The 23,886-nt window shown below is 53.6% G+C and overlaps 4 protein-coding genes and 2 pseudogenes across 4 annotated transcripts; 3 read left to right on the top strand and 3 right to left on the bottom strand.

Moving 5' to 3' along the window:
• Positions 1–3,460: 3,460 nt before the first annotated feature.
• SAPIO_CDS4412 (uncharacterized protein) lies at positions 3,461–5,869 on the top strand (the record flags this gene model as incomplete). The annotated part of the gene is made up of 2 exons (XM_016786967.1): positions 3,461–3,943; positions 4,025–5,869. The coding sequence occupies 2 exons, from the start codon at positions 3,461–3,463 to the stop codon at positions 5,867–5,869; spliced, it is 2,328 nt and encodes a 775-aa protein (XP_016643312.1).
• Positions 5,870–6,299: 430 nt separating this feature from the next.
• SAPIO_CDS4411 (uncharacterized protein) lies at positions 6,300–7,400 on the bottom strand (the record flags this gene model as incomplete). Its single annotated transcript, XM_016786966.1, has 2 exons — positions 6,300–6,804; positions 6,859–7,400. 2 exons carry the CDS (start codon positions 7,398–7,400, stop codon positions 6,300–6,302), a joined length of 1,047 nt encoding a protein of 348 aa, XP_016643311.1.
• Positions 7,401–9,303: 1,903 nt separating this feature from the next.
• SAPIO_CDS4410 lies at positions 9,304–10,365 on the bottom strand (annotated as a pseudogene; the record flags this gene model as incomplete).
• A 3,486-nt stretch (positions 10,366–13,851) lies between these two features.
• On the top strand, positions 13,852–15,069 carry SAPIO_CDS4409 (annotated as a pseudogene; the record flags this gene model as incomplete).
• Positions 15,070–15,456: 387 nt separating this feature from the next.
• Positions 15,457–16,082, bottom strand: SAPIO_CDS4408 (Uncharacterized protein; the record flags this gene model as incomplete). The annotated part of the gene is made up of 2 exons (XM_016786965.1): positions 15,457–15,686; positions 15,761–16,082. The coding sequence occupies 2 exons, from the start codon at positions 16,080–16,082 to the stop codon at positions 15,457–15,459; spliced, it is 552 nt and encodes a 183-aa protein (XP_016643310.1).
• A 594-nt stretch (positions 16,083–16,676) lies between these two features.
• SAPIO_CDS4407 (DNA polymerase epsilon catalytic subunit A) lies at positions 16,677–23,657 on the top strand (the record flags this gene model as incomplete). Its single annotated transcript, XM_016786964.1, has 3 exons — positions 16,677–17,284; positions 17,352–17,494; positions 17,557–23,657. 3 exons carry the CDS (start codon positions 16,677–16,679, stop codon positions 23,655–23,657), a joined length of 6,852 nt encoding a protein of 2,283 aa, XP_016643309.1.
• Positions 23,658–23,886: the final 229 nt, after the last annotated feature.

The raw sequence follows: 23,886 nt of genomic DNA, 5'->3' as shown, positions 1-23,886 counted from the left end.
AACGGGGGAAGAAAAGAAATCACTTCGGGCCGAAAGATGTAGGAGTGACTGAATGGGGCCCTAGAGCCAGGCCAACCCCACAAAAGAGATCCTGGCGATGCGGGGGTTGCGATCCGTCCCGAGTCGTTTGTCACGGTTGGTGTGTTTTTCATACGAAGCGGAGTGAAATTTGAGGCGTTGATGGAATGTGCTGGCGAGGCTGCGCCAAGGTGGGGCGGCAATAACCGATGCCACTCTGTCTCACCTCATCATCACCGCAAACGTGCACCGCTCTCCGCTCCCCCCTCACCCCTGTTCAGCCCACATTTTCACTATACTTCGTACACTGCCAAAAGACGGGGCTCCGCCAGCATAATTCCCGCAGACAGCACATTCCTACTAGAGACCTGCGTGGGTGGCAGCCGGCCTAGGAGACAGCTTGCACAATTCATGCAGAATCCAGTTGTTTTTCCCCCCGACATTGGTTCCACTAGTGAGATTATCTAGTCACTCTCTATAGCTTAGTGTTGGTGTCAAATTCCTTACATTGGCATGCTGGTTAGGATGGGATGCAGATAAACCGGGAATATTGAGACTCCTGCATCTAAGATATGTATGATCCCGTCCTCCCTTGATGGTTAGTCTCGCAGGACCAAGGCGCCTGTCCCATGCGGGTTCCCGCTCAAGGCTGGGATATTCCCCGTGCCCCGTGAGTGTAGTTTAGTAAACAAAAGATCCCAGTCGGAAGGATCCCGCCCAGATCACGTTACACGGAAGGCTGAACAAAAGATCCCTCCCTCAACGCCCAGGCCAAGGCAACCGCAGCGGATACATCGCCCCACCGTCGTTATAGGAATGGCGTGGCCGTCCAACGTGCTGGCCTGGTTGGCTGCATGTATGCACTTTCTTTCTTAAGTAGCTGTATGAATTTAGCAACCCAGCTGCAGAAGATATCAGGATTACTTCGTATACGACATCTGTCCAAAGCACTCGTTCTCATTCGTTCGCGTCTTCAGCTACCTACAGATATCTCGGGCAGAGATGGAATCCTTCCTTACAACTGTTGTTTTCCCTCTTTCGAGCATTACTCGGGATCATACGATACCGCCAGCTATTCTCATCAAGGCCCGAAGCTAATTTGAAGTCGAATGCAGAGGCACAAAGAAAATTATAAATATTCTCGGATGTTCCTCTAATACCACGGCTTTATTCCCCATCTTCCCCTCTCATTAAGAAAGACATCTGGCAACTCAAAATTCCCCACCGTCTATCAACTGAAACCACCATGAAGTTTCTCTCTGAACTGTCCGCTCTTAGCGCTCTTGTTGCGACTGTTTCCGCGTACGTGACGTTAGGGGCGTCCTGCAAAGGATCGGGCTACGACTGCGTTGATCAGCAATGGCACAAGATTGCGGTTTGTAACGGTCGTCACTGGGTCCTCTCTGCCGACTGTGGTAAGTGTTATTGTGCGTGGCCAGCTGGTGACCCGGCACCCTGGTGCATGTGCTGAGACAATTTCAAAGGGTAAGCATTTTCTTTCCCATTATTGATTGTAGAAGCAGTGATGTTAATGGAGGAGGCCGGAAGCTTCCGCAAGGCACAGCCACCCTCACACTCGGCTCGTTAGTTAGAGTGATGTCACGGTCACAGAGCCCAGAACTAGGGACAGGCAGTCATGCCCGCAGAAAAGGGAAGAATCATGGGAGACGGATCACCCAGACGGGCGGGGATCTACGAGTGATTTAAATCGAGCCAGATCACAGTAAGCCAAAGTGATCCCGAAGAGTCTGGAAGGAAACGTCGATATAAATTACGGCTTCTATTATGTATCTAGTTTGTCTTTGAAGACTCTTTATCAGTCAATTCAAGTATAACTACCCCCTACACTTGAATACGCACTTCTCACCATGTATTGTGAATACTGCTTTACTGTCTCGCTCATTTTAGAACAGGCACCTTACGACCCTAACCTTAGCAACCTTCAGCCGGCATATCGTGGCTAAGTGTTAGAATCGTCACAAGGTAAGGCTTGGGGGGAATTATGTCGTTCTTGGAAAGTAGGATTGCAGAAGATCTGGACACCGAGAGGGAGATGATCGGAATTCGGCTTATAAAATAGGAATAAGATAAAATTAACCAATGATAATAAACAGCGGGTTAACGCTTAATAGAAGGAAGTCTATGTCAAGTGTAGTCATAGGCCAACCTTTATAAGGCCGGAGGCGGTGGGACGTGGCAGAAACAGAAATGCTCCCTATGCGGCAAAAAGTTTGCAACCCCTGCCCAGGTCGGTCTCGGCTTTTGCTGGTTAGCCCGGTTGCGCCCTTCCTTCAGCCTTTCGAAATGTTGCAAAGGGGTTGCAAACTTTTTGCCCCTCACCCTCACTCACTGCAGAGGGCAAGTAGAAGAGGTGGAGGAAAGCTCTTCGGTGCCTCGCTTATCAAGAGATAATTAGCTGATGTACTTATATTAATTACTTGCAAGTTCCCGAAGAATCCTTCATCGTGTAATAATAATTTTAGGTCTGAATCTGAACCACAATCAGTGACGGTGGCACGTCATCCTGATGTCCTGCGAATGTCTACGCGCTGCAGAGTAATGTATAGACCCTACCACCAACCACTCTCCTCAGACCTACGGCATCAAGTCTCCCATCATAGAGCCTTTGTCCCACTATTTACGCTTCCACTCGAACCAATTGCCGCCTCCCTGGCCATCTGCGCGCCCGGATTCCTCTCGACCATAATTGTAGTTACTCACATCCCCGTCCCTTGGCTTGATAATGGGGGGCCTTATTATTTGACATGCTCTAAGCGATCCGATGCCTGATGGAACACGACGTATGACTCGCCATTCTCCAATCCCAATCACTGCTGTTCTCCTCGGGAAAATGCACAGTGGAAAGCTGTCACACATGGCAGGCCAGAGCCCTTTCATAAAAACGTTAGCGTGGCAATGGAATCTGCACATGCCTTAACCGTGGAAGCACCAAAACGGGACGCTGGTCCCTGGGAATTTTAATGCCTGTCTAGATCGACGACCAGGATCTTCAAGCACGGATGTTGAGTTATGTACGCTGCACAACTGTCGGCACTTGAGTTCGCCAGGGCGAGCCAATTACAATTGTACGATGCGCCTTCCCCCTGTAAGAGGCACTGAAAGTGGGGACCTTCTGGACCCCAGAACTTGGAACTTGACGCGTCTTGATCGAAGCTAGCTTCCACTCGACGCGTTGACACGAGTCTCGCGACCCAGAGCTTTCTTCACTAATTGCTAGATCTTTCTTCCCTTTCTCTTTTCTTCCTTTTCTCATTATGCGGAACTTCCTGGTATAGTGGTTGCATGCTGCCATCCTGCATCAATCTCGAGACTGGGTCTGTATCACGGTCCTGGATCACCATTGTGACTCCACAATATCACACAGCCTCTCCTCAATGTCGCACCGCCTTGGAGTTGAGAGAGATACAGATACGAATTCAAGATGAGTAGGGCTAGAAAATTGTGGAAGACGAGGAAGGACCATCTCCTTCGCGTCGCGGGGATATGGAGGGCAAATCACGAATCTCGGAGCGAGGACAGACGAGATGCGAAGAACATGTCGCGAGATGGACACCGCGTCATGAACAACGGCAGTGAGCCTTCGAAAAAGAGGAAGAAGGATCGCGGTGAGCCGAAGGAGGGCGCGAAAATCGACGGGGCCAACCCCAAATCATCACAGGGTAAAGATGGCGAGGCGAGGCCGGTTGTGGATGTGGTGGCTGAGGATCACAAGGAACCCGAGAACCTCGAGGAGCTAGTTAGAGGTCGGATACAAGACATACTTTCGAGGCCCGGAGTCGCACAGGTCACGGTTAACCTTGTAGAGAGCGGCGTGGAGAGGAAGATCCTATTGAAAAGGCCACCGCAGTCGGAAATTGAGGGGTCTGTGGTTGAGAGGACAGACGAGGAAGAGGGTCATCACAAGGTGAGCTAGTTTCCGCGTTGTGATGCGGGCCCGACCCGTGTAAAAATTCAATGGATGAATTTGCTGACAAGGGTTGTTAAGCGGAGGAAACGACGCAAGAGAAGCCAAGCGACGCCCGAAAAGGATGAGACCCCAGAACGGATCACCGCCCAATCCGAACTCGAATTACCAGCTCCATCCAGAGAACTAGACCTAGGTCCAAGCCCAGCTGACCTACCTTCTGCCGATCTCCCATCCGAGCCTCCATCCCTCACAACCGGGCCTTCGTCTCCACCACTGGAGGTAGTCCAAGAAACACAACTAAGCCTGCTTTTAGGGGCACAAGCAGCGGTAGCAGCTCGAAAGCAGCCCGTGCCCAGATACGTCGAGATCGCCGACTCCCAATCCTCCATGAGCTCACTTCCCGACCCCATCGACTATCGTTACCTCGTCGACCCGAAAGACGCCGAACGCGACGCGAAGGTCGTCACTACCCATGGGCTACCAATCAACCTTTTTGATTCCCGCCCAAGTCCCGTGCTCGGGGAGTACTCGGACCCCGTCAGTGAGGTGTTCCCGAGCAAGAGCGGAGGGAAGGTCCCGACAGCCGTCGAACCCAAGCTACAGCTTTCGCGAGAGTATGACTCGAGCATCCATTTCGACCGGTCCCAGACGTCGCAGCTACCCACACCGGCGCCCGAATCCACGCGGTCGGAGACAGAAGAAGTTTGTGCTTCGCCACCGCGCCGTCCCCGCGATCCGTACGAACTTGATTTCTCCACGCCGCGGCGACCGACGCCCTCATCGAGGAGAAGTACCGCCAGGAAAATCCAGCCGCCGGGTTCTGGTTCCGGCCAAGCTGGCAGCAGCGCAAAGGGGCAAGAAAAGAAAGAGGTGATGACGCCCTCTGCGGCGGCTTCCAAGACACGGGTTACAATTTGCTCAGAAGTTAAGGGGCTGCCCGTCGTCAGTGAGGAAGAACTAGCCTCGATATTCTCGGACGGAGAGATTGATTTCGACGAGTTCTTGGAGCCAACCCCTCGGAAGGACAGCTTTCCTCCCGTCCAAATGACTCCGGGTCTTCCTCTGGACAAGACGAAGAAGATACTGACGTTCAAAACGCCGAGACGGAATGACGAGGAGTATTTGTCGGACGATAATAGTCTTGTGGGGTTAATGTCGACCCCGTCGAAGGATTATGGGAGGGAGACGCCGTTTATTAAGACGACGCCGAGGGCGGGCCTGATTTCGAGGAAGCCTGAGATGACGAAGAAGCCGAAAATTATTACGTATACTCGGAAATCGACTCGTGCGAGTAGTAGAGGAAAGGTCGTGGGTGTGCTCAAGACGTCCACGGGTCCGGATGCTACGTGGCTGGGTGAATTCGATAGGACGCCAGTGCGCGGCAGCGATGTCGAGAATGAGGAGCCGTCGCCGGAGCTTCCGCCACTACCTCGTCCGGTTCCTAATCTGAAAGCAGATGTGCACGGAATGAGTACCACTACTCCGGGACCTCAAAGTCGGTCTGTCGAGGAAACACCCGCGCCTGTCGTAAACGCCGCTGCTGCTACGCCGGAACCTCTCCGTCAGACCAAGCCGGCCGTGACGACCCGGAGATCGCTGGAGGGTCTTCCTCCGTCTACGGGTGGCGACTCTTCGAAGAAGCCGACAAGCTCACGATCAGGGCCGATTTCGTGTACACCCGTGCCGGTGCCGAAACCCTGGCTCGCGGCGCAGAGGGCTCAGAATACCACTCCCACTACTAAGACCACTACCACCGCAGGTGCCGCCGCCTCACCGTCCTCCACCACCATGCCTCCCCCCGCTCGGATACGTTCCGCGGCACCATCTAAGACAATTCCCGCTGCTGCTTCTAAGGGAGGTCCTATAAAACAGACGCCTGTTCCGTTGCCACCTTATATCAGGGCTCTGGCCCGATCAGGATGAGAACTAGTGGCGCCGGTTGAGCAGCTACCCGAAGGGAAATGCGCTCGGTCCTATCAACTCGTCGATGTACGCAACCAGGGAAAAAAAAAAAAAAAAAGAAAAGAAAAAGAAAACTCGGCGTACTCGGAGAATTTGTTTGTTTGGCATATACCCACCACTTCTTTGGCGGAGTTTTAATTGTTGGATTTGAGTGCTTGAAACTTGGTAGATTATTTAGATTACTGTTTGGGTGGCATATCTCTGTCGTTTTTGCACAATATGTGCGGAGTACGTATCATCACCTCGTCGAAAGAGGCTAGACAAGCATATCAACATTGAGGAGTTCAAAGTTCTTTTTTTTTTATTAAACGAAAAAAATCGTGACCATCAAAAGATATTTCAAAAATACGGCTTTCCACCCAGCGGGCCCTTTTCCATCCTTGCCCATCCCCTACTCCTTCCAAGCCCTATACACGATCCTACACCCGTACGTCTCCCCCTTCTTCAACAGAACCATACCCTTCCACTCAGGCACATTACAAGCATTAACCCAGCGACTCGGCTCAACGCAAAACCCACTCCTCTTCCCCCTAGCGGGCGCGCCCTCAACAGCAGGCACCTCAATATACTTCCCCGTATAAAACTGGAAAGCGGGCTCAGTGGAGAGGACCTCGAGGTGAATTCCCGTCTTGGGGTGGTGAGCCGAGACATGAAGGGCGAGAGGGCATGCGGCGCGGGTGTCGAGGGGCACGGAAGCTGGGTCGAGGTTGGAGATGAAGCAGTCGTCGATGTCGGGGTCGACGGGGCCGAGGGGGAAGGGTTCGTTGGGGGTGATGGAGGCGAAGGGGGCGGGGCCGGAGGTTGGGATGCCGCCGGCATCGACGGGGAGGTAGGTGTTTGAGGTGAGGGTTACGATTGTGCCTTCGATGGTTGGGTCGCCGGAGAGGTTGAAGTAGCTAGAAGAAGTTAGAGAGAGTGAGAGAGTATAAGATGGATGTCAATGAACTTACGAGTGATTCGTCATGTTAATGACAGTCTCGTCCGCATCACCCACCAAAACAGCCGAATACTCAATTTCCACAACCGTCACCTCCCTCCCACCAACCCTCTGCACAGCGCCCGTGTAAACAGCACTAGCCTCAACAGTCCCCGGAAAACCCTCGTCCCCATCCTCACTCACAAGCGTAAACTTGACAGCCTCACCCTCCACATCACCATTCTCCCCATCATCATGCTTCACTCCAACAATCTTACGAATTCCCACAGGCTTCGGACCCTCCCAAACGCGCTTCCCCCAGCCCACAACGCCGCCGTGGAGGTTATTAGGCCCGTTGTTCGCAGCGAGGGCGTAGGACTTGCCGGCGTTGAGGGAGTCGAGGCGGGCGTTGGAGATGCGGTTGGCGACGCGGCCGATGGTCTCGCCGAAGAAGGGGGCGTTGTGGGCTTCGTAGTCGGATTGGGTGGGGAAGCCTTGGACGATGTTGTGGGAGGCGACAGTGAGGGATTGGAGGATTGCGCCGAGGGGGAGGAGGGAGATGGGGGCGTCGGACATGGTTGGGGGAGAAGGGTGTTGTGGAAGCAAAGCTTGATACGTGGTGTAGGAGATATCTGATGCTGTATACACAGTGATGGAGCTTGGATTTGCTGTGGAAGATAGTGCGATCCTGTTTTACGAGATACTGGAAGAAGAGGGATTTGATGCTTTTATATCTACGTCAATTACACCGAATTACGGCACTTTTTGGGTTTCTTCCTTTTTACTCTTAGACAGTCGTAGCGGACCCTCTTTTTGACTTCAGGCTATATGACCAAGAAGGGGCGGAGTCACCACGATGCCGGTCACAGAGTTTGGCAGAGTACATCAATCCTTTGCACCCGGCGACAGCTCGGGACTAGAATTGACCCCATCTGAAGAGCAATTGATAACCTCGTCAACGACGTAAGCATCAGTGAAACAGCTTGAACCTTGTCTTTTAGTACTCGGAGGCGGGAGGGAAAAAGGAAACAAAGGGCTACCGGAGAACGGGATAAATTGCGTGCGGAGATCCTTGGGAAATCTCCCCGGAGTGGACGGGAATCGTGGATCGTGGGGGACGGAAAAAAGAAAATACCAGGCGCAGTTGGAGAGCCATCGGCATATGGACAGGGTTTATTACCGGTTGCTGTAAGTGCTTGGGAGATGGGAGGTAGGATTTTAAGATCAATGTTGTGAATTGCAAGATCTCGCCGGGGAGAAGGACAAAAAGAAATGCTCAGGCCGAGACTCGAACTCGGATCATTTGCTACCCCCGGATGGAAGGCAAATATTCTACCCCTGAACCACCTGAGCTTAGTGGGTATTGATTGTTGGTTGTTGTTACTTAACTCTGGTGCCCTTTTGAATTGATCAATTGAGGAGAAATGAAAAGGACTTAATCACTTGGATCAATTGATGTGGGGGGAGAAATGAGGGGGCGAGAGCGGGGGGAGGTAGTGACAATGGGAGCACTGAGCATAGGACTCCGAAGCGAGTATTGCGAACTAGCCGGTCTCTCGGGGAAGGGCCACGAAATCACAGTACACCGCTCAATAGCTACGGTACGCAAGAAAGGCAACTTTGAAGGGGAGCCAAGGTCGGAACCATCAAATTGATTAAGGTTGAGTACTCGTTGCATGCAAACTTCGGTCTTATCGATTCAATTGATTGATCGATGCATCTATGAAGTACGAAGTATATTTCCTTCTGGCGGGAGGTGAAGGCGAGTCTCGATCAATTGAAGCATCACCAAGACAAGAATGAAGAGTTGGTTTCAGAGCGAGTGACAGACCAGCCAGACCAGACGGACCAGACGGACCAGATCAAAAGAGGAAATCATTTCACAGGTACCTCGGACGTCATCGAGATATTATTAGAGAGAAACCAGAAAGACAGAAAGAGATGAATTGATTCCAGACCCTTCCCTTGGGCGTGGATTGGAGATCGACGCCCATGGGGTAGCATTCCCCTGTCGTCTGGCAGTGAAGGTGGTCTCATTTCTCGTCATAGATCGATTCATATTTGGCGGAGCCGACCGCTTCTGGGGCCCCTAGTGCTGAATAGAGATGGCTGCTAACTGCTAATTCTACAACTCGACTTTCTCGGTTTTTGTTTTATTCCCTCTCTCTTTCTTTCTCTCACTATTTTTTTTATTTTTCTATTTTTGGTTTCTCTCTTGCTCGTTTCGCCATTCTCTCAAATTTCTCTCTACTTTCTTCCGAGTCTGCAGTCTTGACCTGGTTCTGGGTTGATTCATGATAGTCCCGTTCGCTTCCTATTATCCTCCACCAGCGCAAACCAACCCGAGCAAAAAGTTGGGAAAAGGAACAAAAGAAAAAGACCGAAAATCGTCGACACACGCACACACACACTCCCACCGCATGTGCTGCACACTCCTGCGGCATCATTATATATATAAACGCTCTCCTCGCTCTCTCCATTATGCTAACTGGTAATAGCACTCGATATTCGCCTTCACACTCTCCTCTAAAGGCACCCATCCAGGCCTACCTATGCTCTTCAGCATCTCCCCAGCCAAGGCATTGGGCAGCTCAGTTTGATTCCACCCCTGGTCGTCCAAGTCCGCAAAGATGTGATTGGGATACAGCCGCCTCAAGATCTGAACAATGCGGTACCAGCTGTACCTCTCAGCACAGGCAAAGATCCTCCGCCTATTGATGGTCGGGTCCGTCAGAGCCACGAGGTGCAGCCTCCCCGCGTCTCGCGAGTCGACGAACCACTGCGGTAGAGTCTTGCGCACCATCTCGTAATCCTTACCCTCGAACAGCCGCAGGAGCATCCCCGCCGTGCTGCCGCGCTGGAAGTCCGGCGCGAGGATGGGACCTAGCACTGTATCGGCGAGGACGGTATTAAAGGTAAATCTAGGCTTCTCCCTCTCGACCCACTCCCAGCACGCCCTCTCGACCTTGACTTTCACGGCCGCGAACGGCGCGAGGCCCCTTTCCTCCTTCGAAAGAGTCGGGTCGGCGGCTTTGAGCACGGCCTCGTCGTTCCACGTACTTTCCGTCACGTTGCGAGGTGGAAGGAAGGAAGAGGAAGAGGGGTTCGTCGGCGTGTAGGCGGCCCAGATGGAACTCGTAAACGAAAACGATTTGACCGACGACGTCTTTTTCGCGGCCGACAGGAGGGCGAAGAACCATTTGAGCTCCGAAGCTACGATGCAGTCGACGTCGTCCACATCGAGATAGCTGGGCCCCGCCACGGAGGCTACGCCCGATACGCCCTGGAGAGTGACTTCCCACGCGCCCTCGGCGCTGAAATCGTTGAGCTGCACGAGCCCGAAGCGGTTGGCGCCATATCGGTTGGCAAAGTGCTGGGCGAGCCATTCGCAGCGCGAAATGTCGCGGACGGTGCCGCGGACTCGGTAGCCCGCCGCTAGGAGCTGGTCGGCTACATGGCTGGCTATGAGACCGTTTACGCCGGTGACGAGGAAGATGGTGTTGGGGCTTTTGGGTGGAGGGAAGAGGAGGTCTCTGGCCATTGTGGGCGGGATGGAGTTCGGATTTTTGGGGGGGGGGTTTGGGGTTGTTCGAAGGATTGGGGAAGGGGGGAAAGGGTTATTGAAAGGGGGTGAGAATCCCCGAGCGAAAAAGGATAAGGCAAGGGAGAGAGAGAAGAGTTGGAGAGAGTTTTAGCGGAAAGTGGAGGGATCTCGAGAGTTGAGTTGATTGAGCCCAGGTGTGGGGTAACAGCAACTTTGACCAGAGCAGAGTGCAAAGTATGCAATGGTTCAATTGATGAATGGATGAATGATGGGGGTTGATTGGAGATCGGACCCGAGGCAGCGGGAAAAAAAGGTAGCGCGGTGTAGAAGCAGAGTAGAGCAGAGTAGAGGACGAAGTAGAGTACGAAGTAGAGTAGAGTAGAGTAGAGTAGGGTAGAGTAGAACAGAATAGAGAGTAATGTAGCGTAGTGTCGAAAGAAAAATAAACAAAAGTACTGATAGCTTGAGAAGAAAAACGGCCGAGCCGCTAAACGAGTCAAGGATGTCTCTAGTCTACTCCTCCTTCGTCGATGGATTCCTTAATCTTGAGTCGGTGGAGCTTGGTGAAGCGGCTGGAGAGATTGAAGGGAATCAATGAATCCAACAGCACTAAAAAAGTGCAATCATCGAGAGCGGGAAAACGAGTGGGGGACATCAAATAGACCTAGATCATACATACACCCTTAGACTTGATACTTGATGTACAAGTCTAGGGGAGCTGCTGCTGGTGCTGGTGCTGGGGGGAGACCGGGAGGGGGGATCAAACTCTCGATCATGCATAAATAGTTCAAGGTTGATATCAATTTTTTTCTGCTTCTCCTTCTGCCCCCTTGTTGGATACTTGTTGGTTAGGGTAGGACAGTTGGACAGTTTGGATGTTCAGGTTTCCACTTGGGCCAGCAGCTAGTCGGAGCTAAAACGGGGATTTAGCTCTTTCTTCTACTTCCTTTCCTCTTCCCCTTCTTATATCCTAGTGTACGAGAGGATCCAGTTTGATGTTACGTATTGATTAATCGTTTTCGTTTTAATGTTGTGGGTTTTGTCCGGACACAAAACTTGGACTACGAGGTCGTGGGATGAAGTCGGGTCGGAGAGGAAAGGAAAGGAAAAGAAACATCCATGGCAGCATTGCGACTGTGATGGATGGGACTCATCTCGATCTCTGTGCCCTTGTCACGTATGCGTACGGAGTAGCCTCGAAATTGATGCGTACCACTTTACAATTGCCCAATGATAAGCCTCCACTGCATCGAGCTTTGGCCTTTTGGGAGAGAAGTTGGGTCTGCAAAATCCGAGATGCGAAGTGGCGAAGAGTGGAATTATTGCTGGCGCCGGACCTGATCAAACTACTCCTCTAACGGGAAACAGCTGATGCAGGCGCAAGTGCGATTCGCGAGGCGAGTGTACACTACGCATACTCCGTCCACTGCACTAGACTAGTGTACGAAGCATAGGGTGCGGTCCGCCATGTTCGTCACCGCCCAATGTGCGAGCATCTTTGCATGGGGATCCTGTGCCACCTTTACCTTGGCGGGAGGGGCGGGAGAGGGGCCCAGGATTCCATCTGCGGTGACCGATATAAACTAGCTCAAGCCTCAAGGTACGAAGTGAAAAAAAGCTCTCAAGTGGTGTCCATATCCCAGTCTCGTCGGATCATGGGATATGGAATTGGAAGCTATTCCCGTAGCCACGGAACTGCCGAGTGAGTAAATGGGGTGAGTTGAGGCGTGATTTCTCAAAGCTCGAGCAATAATGCCTGGATGAAAGACGTCACAGAAGGTCACGCGGCACGGAACAGAACGGGATCTGGGGGAGACCGGAATGAGCGGACATCGGGGTTTGATGGGACATGGGAATGGACGCTCGGAATGGACAATGCCGTCGTTGTCTGATATCTGCTGTAGAATTTGTGTAGAACTGGGAACCATTTTTTATTCTTCATTGACGATGGGGCTAGGAGAACTCCGTACAGAGTAATAGCGTGCGATACCCTTGTTGTTAGATGCGGCGCGGCGGACGGGACGGGATGGGAAGGGAAAGAAGAGCAAGAACAAGTGGGGAAAAATGAAAATGAAATTGAAAGATACAGGAAGGATGTTTGATTCGGAGAAAAGGGTGACGCTGAGTTTGGTTTCTTCGGTGGAGCGGGATGGCTGATGAGGTCGATTCCCCGTTGACTCCGAAGATGGATCCAAGAGGAGCATAAACTTCATGTTAGTTGAGATTGATTATACTTCTTGCAACGAAGGATTGGGGCGGGCCACTGGCAGCATCTCAGACCTGAGATATCATTCTGTTTAAAGTTGTGTTTTGGTGTCAAAACAGTCAAGGGTTGTTTCTAAAGCCTGCACTCTGCACTCTGCGCTCTGCAGTCTGCACGACCAGCAGTTGAGCTTGGCGGTCTGGAGCGGTCTAGAGCAGTCAAAGATGAACGGAGAGTCCTCAATGCATCCTCATCGACGATAGCCTCGCAGGGTCGTGCTTCCAGGTGCTCATTCTCGAGGCATCTTTCACAACAAAATCAATCTCTGATCGATGGAATCGAGGCCAACACATCTTGATGTCTGAAGTATCCATGTACATGTACCGAATCCAGTGACGGCAACAAACCGCCACCATTTGATCCATCAATTGATCAATTAATCCATTTGATACAAAGTACTTCGTAGCTCGAGTTTCATTTCGCTTCATCAATCCTCAGCTCCTTAGTCGCAGGCTGGCAGTAGCCCAGTAGTAGCACCCTGAAGAAGGGATGCTGGACCGATTGGCTCGGAAGGCCTTATGGAACCAAAGTCAAGTTATTAGTGTCGTTGGACATCAATTGGCTTCGCCGGCTCCTCTCAGGGCGCGAAGGAAATGATAAAACAAATAGCGTTTAGGTCTTGGATCGGCCAGTTCCAGGCTGATGAGCAGGCGGTCGCTCAGCGATGGACCGAACTGATAAACTACTCATTGTTGTGTGCTGGGCTGTCCTCGTGATGATGACTGGCTGCTGGTTTCCAAGTTAATGTACGAAGTACTTGTGCTTATCCAATGATCAGTGGCTGCTCTGATATCCAGTGCCCAATCCCTTGTCCCTCAACCTGCCTGGCCGCTGCCAACACCGACTTGAGCCTATCAAGATCGCTCCCATCTCAACATCTATCCCTTGCTATTATTGTCGACAATACCACAGACCTCAGACCTCAGACCTCAGACCTCAGCTCCGTTTCGCGCTCACCGATCCATCCCCACGACTCGATGCCCCTGACCGAGGCTACCACAGGACGACTCCCCCCTCATCCAGTATATTTCTCTCCGAACACACAATCACACCGACAATGCTCTAATTTTCCATCCACATCCCCTCTCCTCATTCTAGTTCCCTTCCAATCTCGATCCATTTAATGACATCCAATAGTTGATCGACATTCTCTATTCCTGTATCCCCTTACGCAAGTTACCCCCCTTCTTCCCCTCTCCTCCTGCATAAGCAAACCAACCATGACCGACTTGTTCCAGCCGCAAACGACCCCCAAAAGGAAACGCAACCCACTGCCCAACTCGGCTCCCTGCCTCAACGCCAGCGCCAACGCCAGCGCCGACTCCACCTTCACATTTGAGCTCCCCACCCGATCGCTCCAACGCCCCGCCCCTGCCAATTCCGACGAGACGGAAGACGCACCGCCGGCCAGCCAGACCGCTGCGAGCCACGTTGTGCATCACTTTCGCGGCTCGGTTGTGCTGGACAAAACTAGCGGTAGTAGCAGTAGCAGCAGCAGCAGGGGCATTGACAGCAGCAGTAAAAGTAGAGGCAGTGGTAGTGCGAAGTGCGGGGGCGGGGTAATAGCCGGGCGACCACGGGAACCAACGAGACAGGCGAGAAAAACCAAAGACCAGCCACCTCGACCGCAGGGACAAGGACAAGGGTCTGATCTGTCAAGGCGAGACAAATCCGCTGTGGAGACGAAAGGTGAGACGGTGGACGGGAAATTTTCCGAGGGGGAGGAAGAGTGCGGTGAGGACGACCTGCGCGAGGTTGAGCACGAGGACAGCGAGGATACCTTGGCTGGGCGAAAACGGCAAAAGCTTGACCAGGTGTCGCCGCCCATAATGGGCGAAGTCACGACTACGATACAGGGAGGACATTCCATGTTCGTACCCAATCCCGACGACCCGAACAAATCCTCGAAAACAATTGCCCCGGAGCCTGCGCAGGTCGTCTCGCCGGTCCAACCAACAGAGCCCCCAGCAGCCGCGCGGAACACCAACTCAGATGAATCAAAGAGAGCAGCCTCCAGGAAACAGCGCCGGAAGAAAGGAGCGCCCGATAAGAAGAAGAAGAAGGAACTAAAAGCAAACGAAGTAAAGGCAAGAGAAGCAGAAGAAGAGAAAGAAGAGGAGCCTGAGATTGTCGAGCCTATCAGAGCGGCGTTAACCTGGCGCGAGGAGGAAATAACCGTCTACGACCCCGAGGACAAGGACGACGACGGGACTGGTATCAACGGCGTCGGTTTCCAGCCCACGCCCGAGCTGGCGCATGCGATTGCCCTGAAGAAGAGGCAGCAGCTGTTGGCGTACAAGAAGATGGTCGAGGGCGATGCGCGGGCGAGGAGGAACGAGCGGAGGAAGGGGACTCCGACGGCCGCTGTTGCTAAGGAGTCGCCGCGGAGGAGGAGAGTGAGGTTTTTGTCGCCTGATGATGGGGGGTGTTCCCCCTGAATAATGACTGTAACGGACTGTTCGTTTTTTCTTGTTTTCACGATTGTAGGCACTAACGGTTGTTTGAAATGGCAATGGCGATGACAATGGCTATGGAGAGGAACTGTTTTGCAGCGGATATGATACTTGGATTCCTCGGTATGGTTCTGGATGGCGTTATTTTATGACTTTGGATGACAAGGGAATAGTAGATCCCGGGTTCTTGGGCTTGCAATGAGGTGTGTATAAATATATATATCTAGTGTACACGCAAGGTCTATACAAGAGAATGTCCGGCTAGTTGCGTTAAACAAGCCTAGGTGACGATAATATCTCTCTCAGCTGTCTCTCCTTTCCCCCTAGTAGTACATCTCGAAAAGTCTTGCGACGTTGTGAAGCGAAGCGGCGTTACCAAAACTTGTACCACTTCTTCTTGGCCGCTTCTTCTTGTAGTTGTTTCTGCCTGTCCTCCTCCTCTTTTAATCGCTTCTTCTCCGCCACATCGGCCTGGTGTACCTCGACAATGCGCTTCATCGATATCCGCTCGAGTCTCCTCAGGTATTGACACCGTTCGAACCCCACCGTCGCGCCGGCGAGGAAACCGCCGACGGCCCAGTTCGCCGCTTTGATGGGCGTTCCTACAACAGGACAGAAGGAATGTTTAGCACAGGAGCCCCATAGCAATCCCGTAACTTATTCATTGGATACTCACCCCTCCACACGAATCGCAGGCCACCTATTATCGCACCCGCCGCAATACCCGTTAGAAGCCCTTGCCTACCGCACACGGACTTGTGCACCTGCAACATATCCTCGGGCTTCACCGTCTTGAAGGCATCCGAAATCGAGATTCCCTGCGTCTCGGGGAAATTCTTCTGGAAATCATCGCCCGACAGCGCTTTCCCCTCTGTCGTGGGGGTGGTGGGTGTGGTGCTTGGAGCCGGAGGCTCGATGGGCCGGCCCCATATGTGTAGCCGCTTGCCGGACTGGTTTGGTTGGGGCTCTCGGTCGCTGCCCGTGGAGTCGGAAGACATTGTTATTTCAGCGAGAATGTTCCAATTGTTGTTGGACCTTTCGTTTCGATCTTGGGAAGCTCTTCTTTTTGGTCGGCTGTTGCACTTTCTCGCATGACATTGAATTCGATATGGTCCGTGCACAACTGGGTGTGGTGAGTGGACGAAGTATCTTGTATCTTTTCTTTTTGGTTAATTGGACCCCACGCGTGTCTGCATTGTGTGTCGCGTCCCTGGATTTTTGACGAGGAAAGCGCGTCTGGACCGCGACTGAGGTGGATTTCCATTAAACGATACAACATTGGAGTCTTGCCAGGCAATGCACTTTCATACGGCACCCCTCGATACCCCAGGACAAACCTTGAACCATTACAATTTCTCTTTTGTAGAGTTCGACCAACCGACGAATATATACCCGTGAACCGATTAATACCTTCCATCACTTCGCATGCCTTCGATCTCACGAATCCTCCTCGGTGAAATTTCCAGCCTGCCTCCCCACACCACTCTCTAGGGTTCTTCCGGCGGCGTGGTTCGAACGGGGCTTCTTGACCCGGAGGGGGAAAAAGGAGGAAGTAACCGACGAACCGATCCCATAGACATAGACAACACGACATGGCGAACACATCTCTCCGCCGCCCGCAAAAGGGCTACAAACGCGGCGGCAAGATAGCCTACCACGGCGCCAAATCCCGAACCTTCACCTCCACAGGCCGCAACGAGGCAACGTCAGCCGACGAAAAATGGGAACGCACGCTACTGGCCCACGGGATCGACGAGGCCATGGGCTTCGGGCGCTACGAAAGCGGCAAGAGGAGGGAAGGGTGGCTCGTGAACGTGCAGCCGACCTCGATACAAGACGAGAGGAATCCCAACGGGAGGGCAGCGGTCGATTGCTACTTCATCGAGGAGGGCGGGTCGACGTTTAAGGCGGCCGTCGAGTACGAGCCGTATTTTCTCATCGCCGTGAAGAGGGGCTACGAGAGCGTCGTCGAGGAGTGGGTCAAGAGGATAGGGGGCGGCGGCGTTGTGAAGGCCGTGAAGCGCGTGGAGAAGGATGATCTCGATTTGCCGAATCATCTGCTCGGGTTGAAGAGGACGCTGTTGAAACTGGTGTTTACGAATGTTACGGACTTGCTTACGGCAAGAAGGGAGGTTATGCCTATTGCGGAGAGGAATAGGAAAAACCAGAGCGCTAAGGATGCGTATGCCGAGTCTGTCGCGTAAGTGAACCTCACGGCCGGCGATTGGGTGAGTCCTGCCATGCAATACTAAACTCTCTCCTTCCAGGATTGACGGCAAACTCGATTTATTTGACGATTTACGAGATGACGATTACCAAGTTGACGGCAAGATTGCCGATGCGAGCGAGTACATTATTGACATTCGAGAATATGACGTTCCCTACCAAGTTCGAGTAATGATAGACTTAGGTTAGTGGCAATGAACCACCCGACTCTACGAGCAAGGAAACGAATAAACTGACGACAACCAGATATCCGGGTGGGTAAATGGTATTTTGTAGAGGCAAAGGCTGGTCACATAACGGTCAAGTGCAACGAGGAGAAGCTAGCACCAGCCGATCCCGTCGTGTTAGCCTTTGATATCGAGACGACGAAACTACCCCTGAAGTTCCCCGACGCCGCCATTGATCAAATTATGATGATTTCGTACATGATCGATGGTAAGGGTTTCCTCATAACGAACCGAGAAATCGTGTCCGAGGACATTCACGACTTCGACTACACGGCCAAGGCCGAATACCCTGGCAGCTTCACCATTTACAACGAGCCCAATGAGAGGGGGGTGATCGAGCGCTTTTTCGGCCACATCAAGGAGGTTAGACCCACGGTCATCGCGACTTACAACGGTGACTTTTTCGATTGGCCCTTTGTTGAAGCCCGTGCTAGTTTCAATGGCATCGACATGTACCAAGAGATTGGTTGGAAGAAGGATAGCGAGGACCAGTTCCAGTGCCACTACAGCGTCCACATGGATTGTTTCCACTGGGTCAACCGAGACTCGTATCTTCCCCAGGGATCGCGTGGTTTGAAGGCCGTCACTGTTGCCAAGCTCGGATACGACCCTGACGAGCTCGACCCGGAGCTCATGACACCCTACGCAAGTGAAAGGCCGCAGACGCTTGCCGAATACTCAGTCTCCGATGCCGTGGCCACCTACTACCTTTACATGAAATACGTCCACCCCTTCATCTTCTCTCTCTGTACCATTCTTCCTTTAGGACCCGATCACACCCTTCGGAAAGGTACCGGTACGCTGTGCGAGATGTTGTTGATGGTGCAGGCATACAAGAAGGAGATTGTCCTGCCGAACAAGCACGTAGCGCCGAAGGAGGCCTTCTGGAACGGCCACCTGCTCGACTCCGAGACGTACGTTGGTGGTCACGTCGAGAGTATCGAGGCAGGCGTTTTCCGGTCCGACATTCCTGTCAACTTTGCAATCGACCCGGCGGCCGTGGACGAGCTTCTTCGTGACTTGGACGCCGCGCTCGAGTTCAGCATCACGGTGGAAGAGAAGAAGTCCATGGATGATGTGGAGAACTACGAGGGGATCAAGGAGAAGATCGCCGCGCAGCTCCGCGCCCTCAAGGATCCAGCTAACCGAACAGAGTGCCCGCTCATCTATCATTTGGACGTCGCATCCATGTATCCGAACATTATGACGACGAATCGTTTGCAACCGGACTCTATGATTTCCGAAGCTAATTGCGCAGCCTGCGATTTCAACAGACCAGGGAAGACTTGCGATAGGCGGTTACCGTGGGCGTGGAGAGGGGAATACCTACCCGCGAAACGAGACGAGTATAACATGATCCGGAACGCGTTGGAGGGTGAAAAGTTCCCGGGAAAACACCCCAAGGCACCGATGCGGTCGTTCCACGAGCTGAGCTACGAGGAGCAGACAGGCCTCGTACGAAAGCGTTTGCAGCTCTACTCGCAAAAGGTCTATCACAAGATTCGAGATTCGACGACGATTATCCGCGAGGCCATCATCTGTCAGCGGGAGAACCCGTTCTATATCAATACCGTGCGTGACTTCCGTGATCGTCGATACGATTACAAGGGCAAGGCGAAGCTGTGGAAAGGCAAGACCGAGGCGCTTAAGACCTCTGGCGCCTCGGCGTCCGAAGTCGAGGCTGCCAAGAAGATGATTGTCTTGTTCGACTCGCTGCAGCTAGCGCACAAGGTTATTCTAAACTCCTTCTACGGATACGTCATGCGAAAGGGTTCTCGTTGGTATTCCATGGAGATGGCTGGCGTCACCTGCTTGACGGGTGCTCACATCATTCAGATGGCCAAGGAGCTTGTCGAGCGTCTTGGTAGGCCGTTGGAGCTGGATACCGACGGTATCTGGTGTATGCTTCCGAAATCGTTTCCCGAGAATTTTGCCTTCAAGTTGAAGAATGGCAAGAAACTTACCATCTCTTATCCTTGCGTCATGTTGAACCACTTGGTGCATGCGCGCTTCACGAACCACCAGTACCAGACTCTCACGGACGAAAAGACCTTCCGATACGAGACGCACAGCGACAACTCCATCTTTTTCGAGGTTGACGGTCCTTACAAAGCCATGGTCCTGCCCACGTCCAAGGAAGAGGACAAGAACTTGAAGAAGCGGTACGCCGTCTTCAACGACGACGGCAGCCTGGCGGAGCTCAAGGGTTTCGAAGTCAAGCGAAGAGGCGAGCTGAAACTCATTAAGATTTTCCAGCAGCAGATTTTCAAGTTCTTCCTCGAGGGCGCGACACTGCCCGAGTGTTACGGCGCCGTCGCCCGTGTCGCTGACCGGTGGCTCGACGTCTTGTACAACAAGGGCGGCGACTTATCCGACGACGAGCTCATGGATCTTATTTCGGAGAACCGAAGCATGAGCAAGACGCTGCAGGAGTATGGCAGCCAAAAGTCAACGAGTATTACGACGGCTCGACGTCTGGCGGATTTCCTGGGCGACAACATGGTCAAGGATAAAGGTCTGAACTGCAAGTTCATCATCTGCGCGAACCCCAAGAACGCCCCCGTGACGGAGCGCGCCGTGCCCGTCGCCATCCTGTCGGCGCCCGAGGACACCAAGAGGAAGTACCTCAAGAAGTGGCTCAAGGATGACCCCGCGAGCACGGACGTGCGGGATCTTCTCGACTGGGATTACTACCTTGAGCGTCTCGGCTCCGTCATCCAGAAGCTCATCACTATCCCCGCGGCGCTGCAAAAGGTGCAGAATCCCGTGCCGAGAATCGCGCATCCGGACTGGCTGAGGCGGAGGATCGCTGCCAAGGAAGACAAGATGCAGCAGACCAAGTTGTCGTTTGCTAAGCTGCAGAAGCCTCTCAACGATATTACGAACCGCGCAGCGACCCCGCGAGCCGACGATATGGAAGACTTCGGCAACAACTTGCTCAAGGCTAAGCCGGGCACCGTCCTGCAGTCTTCGCAGGCCAGATCGGCAGCGGTGGCGGCGGCCGCGGCGCTAAAACGGAAATCGCCCGAACCGGCCGAAACGGAGCAGGCGGAGGAGGAACTTCCTGCGGTGATGCCGTCGATGCACGATGATTACGCGGGATTCCTCGCGTACCAGAAGCGGAAGTGGAAGAGGCAAAAGGAGACGCGGGCGCGGAGGAGGCAGCTCTTCGGCGATAGGCGAGGCGTCGTCGGCGGCAACAGTAACATCCAGCAGTCGTTCATGCGGGCGGCGCACGCGACGTTTATGACGACTTGGCAGCTCATCTATCTCAAGCCTGAGGACGCCAACGGGATCGTGACGGCGTATGTGCTCATCGATGCCAAGATCCACACTCTCAAGGTTAGGGTGCCACGTCAAATATATGTCAACTATAAGAGGAAGCGACTACTGTCGACGTTGCCTCCTCTTCCCAAGGGTTGCGTGGCGGAAAAAGTCAATCATACGCTCCCCAACGGCCACAAGTCTGCCATGCTCCATCGGATGACGATGCCAGAGGAATCGTACACGGCGTCGCAGCAATGGCTATGCGATCTCCGCTCTCACTCTTCGGTCGAGGGTGTTTACGAGACGTCGGTGCCGCTCTACATGCGCGCCCTGCTGAAGCTAGGCAACGTCTGCACGATTGACGAGACGCAACACGCCGTGCTTGGAAAGGGTCTCGAGCAAGGGTTTGACCTGTCAGGCTTGATCCGGCCCCAGAAGAGCCGGACCTACCTGGAGGACGTCCCCGTCTCGTACATTTACATTTCGCACATCGTCGCGCCCGAGCGCCAAATCTTCGGCGTCTTTTCGACGACGAGCGACCAGGCTCACATCATCATGCTCACGAAGCACCGGGATGCCGGCCAGGACATTCCCAACCTTTCGAAGCTGTACACGCAGAGGCTCGAGGAGCATTTGAAGGAGGTTGGCGAGGAATCGGCGCAGTTTAAGGACCTGTTCCGGTACCAAGAGAAGCTCAACTTTAAGGTTACGCAGGTGACGACTCGGCGGAAGGCGCACCTCGAGGTAGGTGACGTGGTCAAGAAGATGCGCAAGGAGGAGCCGAGGGCGCAGATTCTCGCCATCCAGTCGCTCAACCGCGAGTCTTTGGTGCGTGACATTCCGGGGCTCGGAGAGCTGCCTATCCTGCCGCTCAAATACGATGTCTACGACGGGGCTCTGCCGCCTCTCGGTTGGCAGGCGGCGGTGGCGAGGCGGCTTGTGCGGCATTACCTCGGGCTCGGCGGGGAGTTGACGCACTTGATGACTCTGGCGAGGTATGCCAATGTGCCGATTTGCAATTTGGAGAAGGATGACCCGCGGTATCTCATTGATGTCAACTACGCACGGAGGCTTATTACGAATGATGTTGTGCTGTGGTGGTCCGGTAGCCCGCGTCCGGATCACGGATCGCACGAGTTCGACGACGTGACAGGTCCTTTGGACGTTGTCAAGATGCCGACGGTCAACCACCCGGGCACGTACAACGCCGTGTGCATCGAGATGGAGGTGCGCAACCTCGCGATCAACACGATTCTCACGGCGTCACTCATCAACAACCTCGAAGGCGCGGACGCGAACCCGATGGGCGGGCTTGCGGACGTGATCGGCGATACCGACGGCAGCATCATGTACTCGGAGGGCGCGTTCTCGGACACCAACATCCTCGTGCTCCGGGAGATGGTCAAGTCGTGGTGGAGCGAGGCGTGCAGGGGTAGTCCGATGGCGGACCTGATGGTGAACCACCTGGTGCGATGGATCGAGGACCCGGACTCGTTCCTGTATGATCGCGCGCTACACTACTACGTGCAGCTGATCTGCCGTAAGGCTTTCCAGCAGCTCATGGGAGACTTCCGGAAAGTGGGGTGTCAAGTCGTGTTCGCCAACTCAGGCCGCATGATCCTCCAGACGGGGAAATACGACGTGCAGAACGCGGCGTCGTATGCGCAGTATATTACGAGGTCCATCAAGAGCCAGCCGCTCTTCCACTTTATTGATCTCGAGATTAAAGAGTACTGGGATTTCCTCGTGTGGTACGACGAGTACAACTACGGAGGGAAAGGGTGCGAGACCATTCCCGAGGGGGGAGGAGGAGAAGAAGATGCCGTCATCGAGCAGGATTTCGAGACGGTCATGCATTGGCAGATGAGCACGTACCTTCCCGTGCGGGTACAGCCGACCTTTTTTAAATGGGTCGCCGAGTTTATCGGTATCATGCACAAGATCAAGCGACCCGAGCTCGCCTCGTCGAACGGTGATGACGGCGCCCTGCGTCCCACGCAGCTTTCGACGCGTGAGCGCGTGAAGCAAATTGAGGAAAAGCGCAACGAGCAGGCGGCCCCGGCAATCGAGAACATCATCAGCGGCAAGCACTTCGAGCGCCCCCTAAAGAAGGACATCGCCTCGCTCATCAAGACGCAGCAGCGCGAGATCGTGCACGCCGAGCTGGCGGCTGACTACGAATTCCCCTCACTTCCCGGTTCACTCTTCCTCGCGGAATCTACCAGCGGGAGCCGTAGCAGGGACGGCGTGCTCGAACTCGTCAAGTGCCTCATGCAGGTTCTCAGCCTCGACAAGAACGTCACCAACGAGGCTAGGCTGCTGAGGCGGGATTTACTGAACATGTTTGACGTGCGCGAGTTTAGCAAGGACGGGGCGTTTAGGAACCCGGCGGAGACTTTGAGGTTGGGGGATTTTAGCTGTGAGAATTGTGCGATGCCGCGCGAGTTGGACTTTTGTCGTGACGAGGACCTACTGCTTCCCCCTCCAACGGGGGATGGAGACGACGAGGATGCCAGAAGGAGACGACGCGAAGGGGGTAATAACAATAGCAATACCACTTGGAGGTGCCGCGGTTGCGGATGGGAGATGGCTCGCCTGGACCTCGAAGAGAGGCTCGTGGGCGAGGTGGAGAAGATGGTGGTCGCATGGGCGACGCAGGACCTCAAGTGCGGACGGTGCGGGGCCATCAAGCAGAACGAGTTCATGGAGCACTGCACGTGCAGCGGGGAGTGGGTGGACGGGCTGAGGAGGGAGGATGTGAGGGAAAGGTTGGGGGTTTTCGGGAGCGTGGCGGAGTTTTATGATTTGAGGATGTTGGGGGCTGTTGTGAGGGAGACCTTGGAGGGGATGTGAGGGCGATAGACCGGGGGAGGGTTACGATATATGAGACGGTGGAGAGAACATAGGGAAATGGCGTTTTGGGGGATGATTTTTTTGAAAAATGTTTAATTCATATGTTGTTTATGGAGCTGAGCATGTCAACGAATGTATTGTTTATCCAATGAATCCCGTCTCGGCCTTTTCGAGTCCTTGACCTTGAGAGACGAAGATCAAGTGTATGTCCTAAGTACGTTCCGCGCTA

Source organism: Scedosporium apiospermum (assembly GCF_000732125.1).
Source record: "Scedosporium apiospermum strain IHEM 14462 chromosome Unknown SEQ_SAPIO_0092, whole genome shotgun sequence".
Lineage (NCBI taxonomy): Eukaryota > Fungi > Ascomycota > Sordariomycetes > Microascales > Microascaceae > Scedosporium > Scedosporium apiospermum.
The sequence above is the reverse complement of the archived record's forward strand: the minus strand, read 5'-3'. Positions and strand labels throughout refer to the sequence as shown.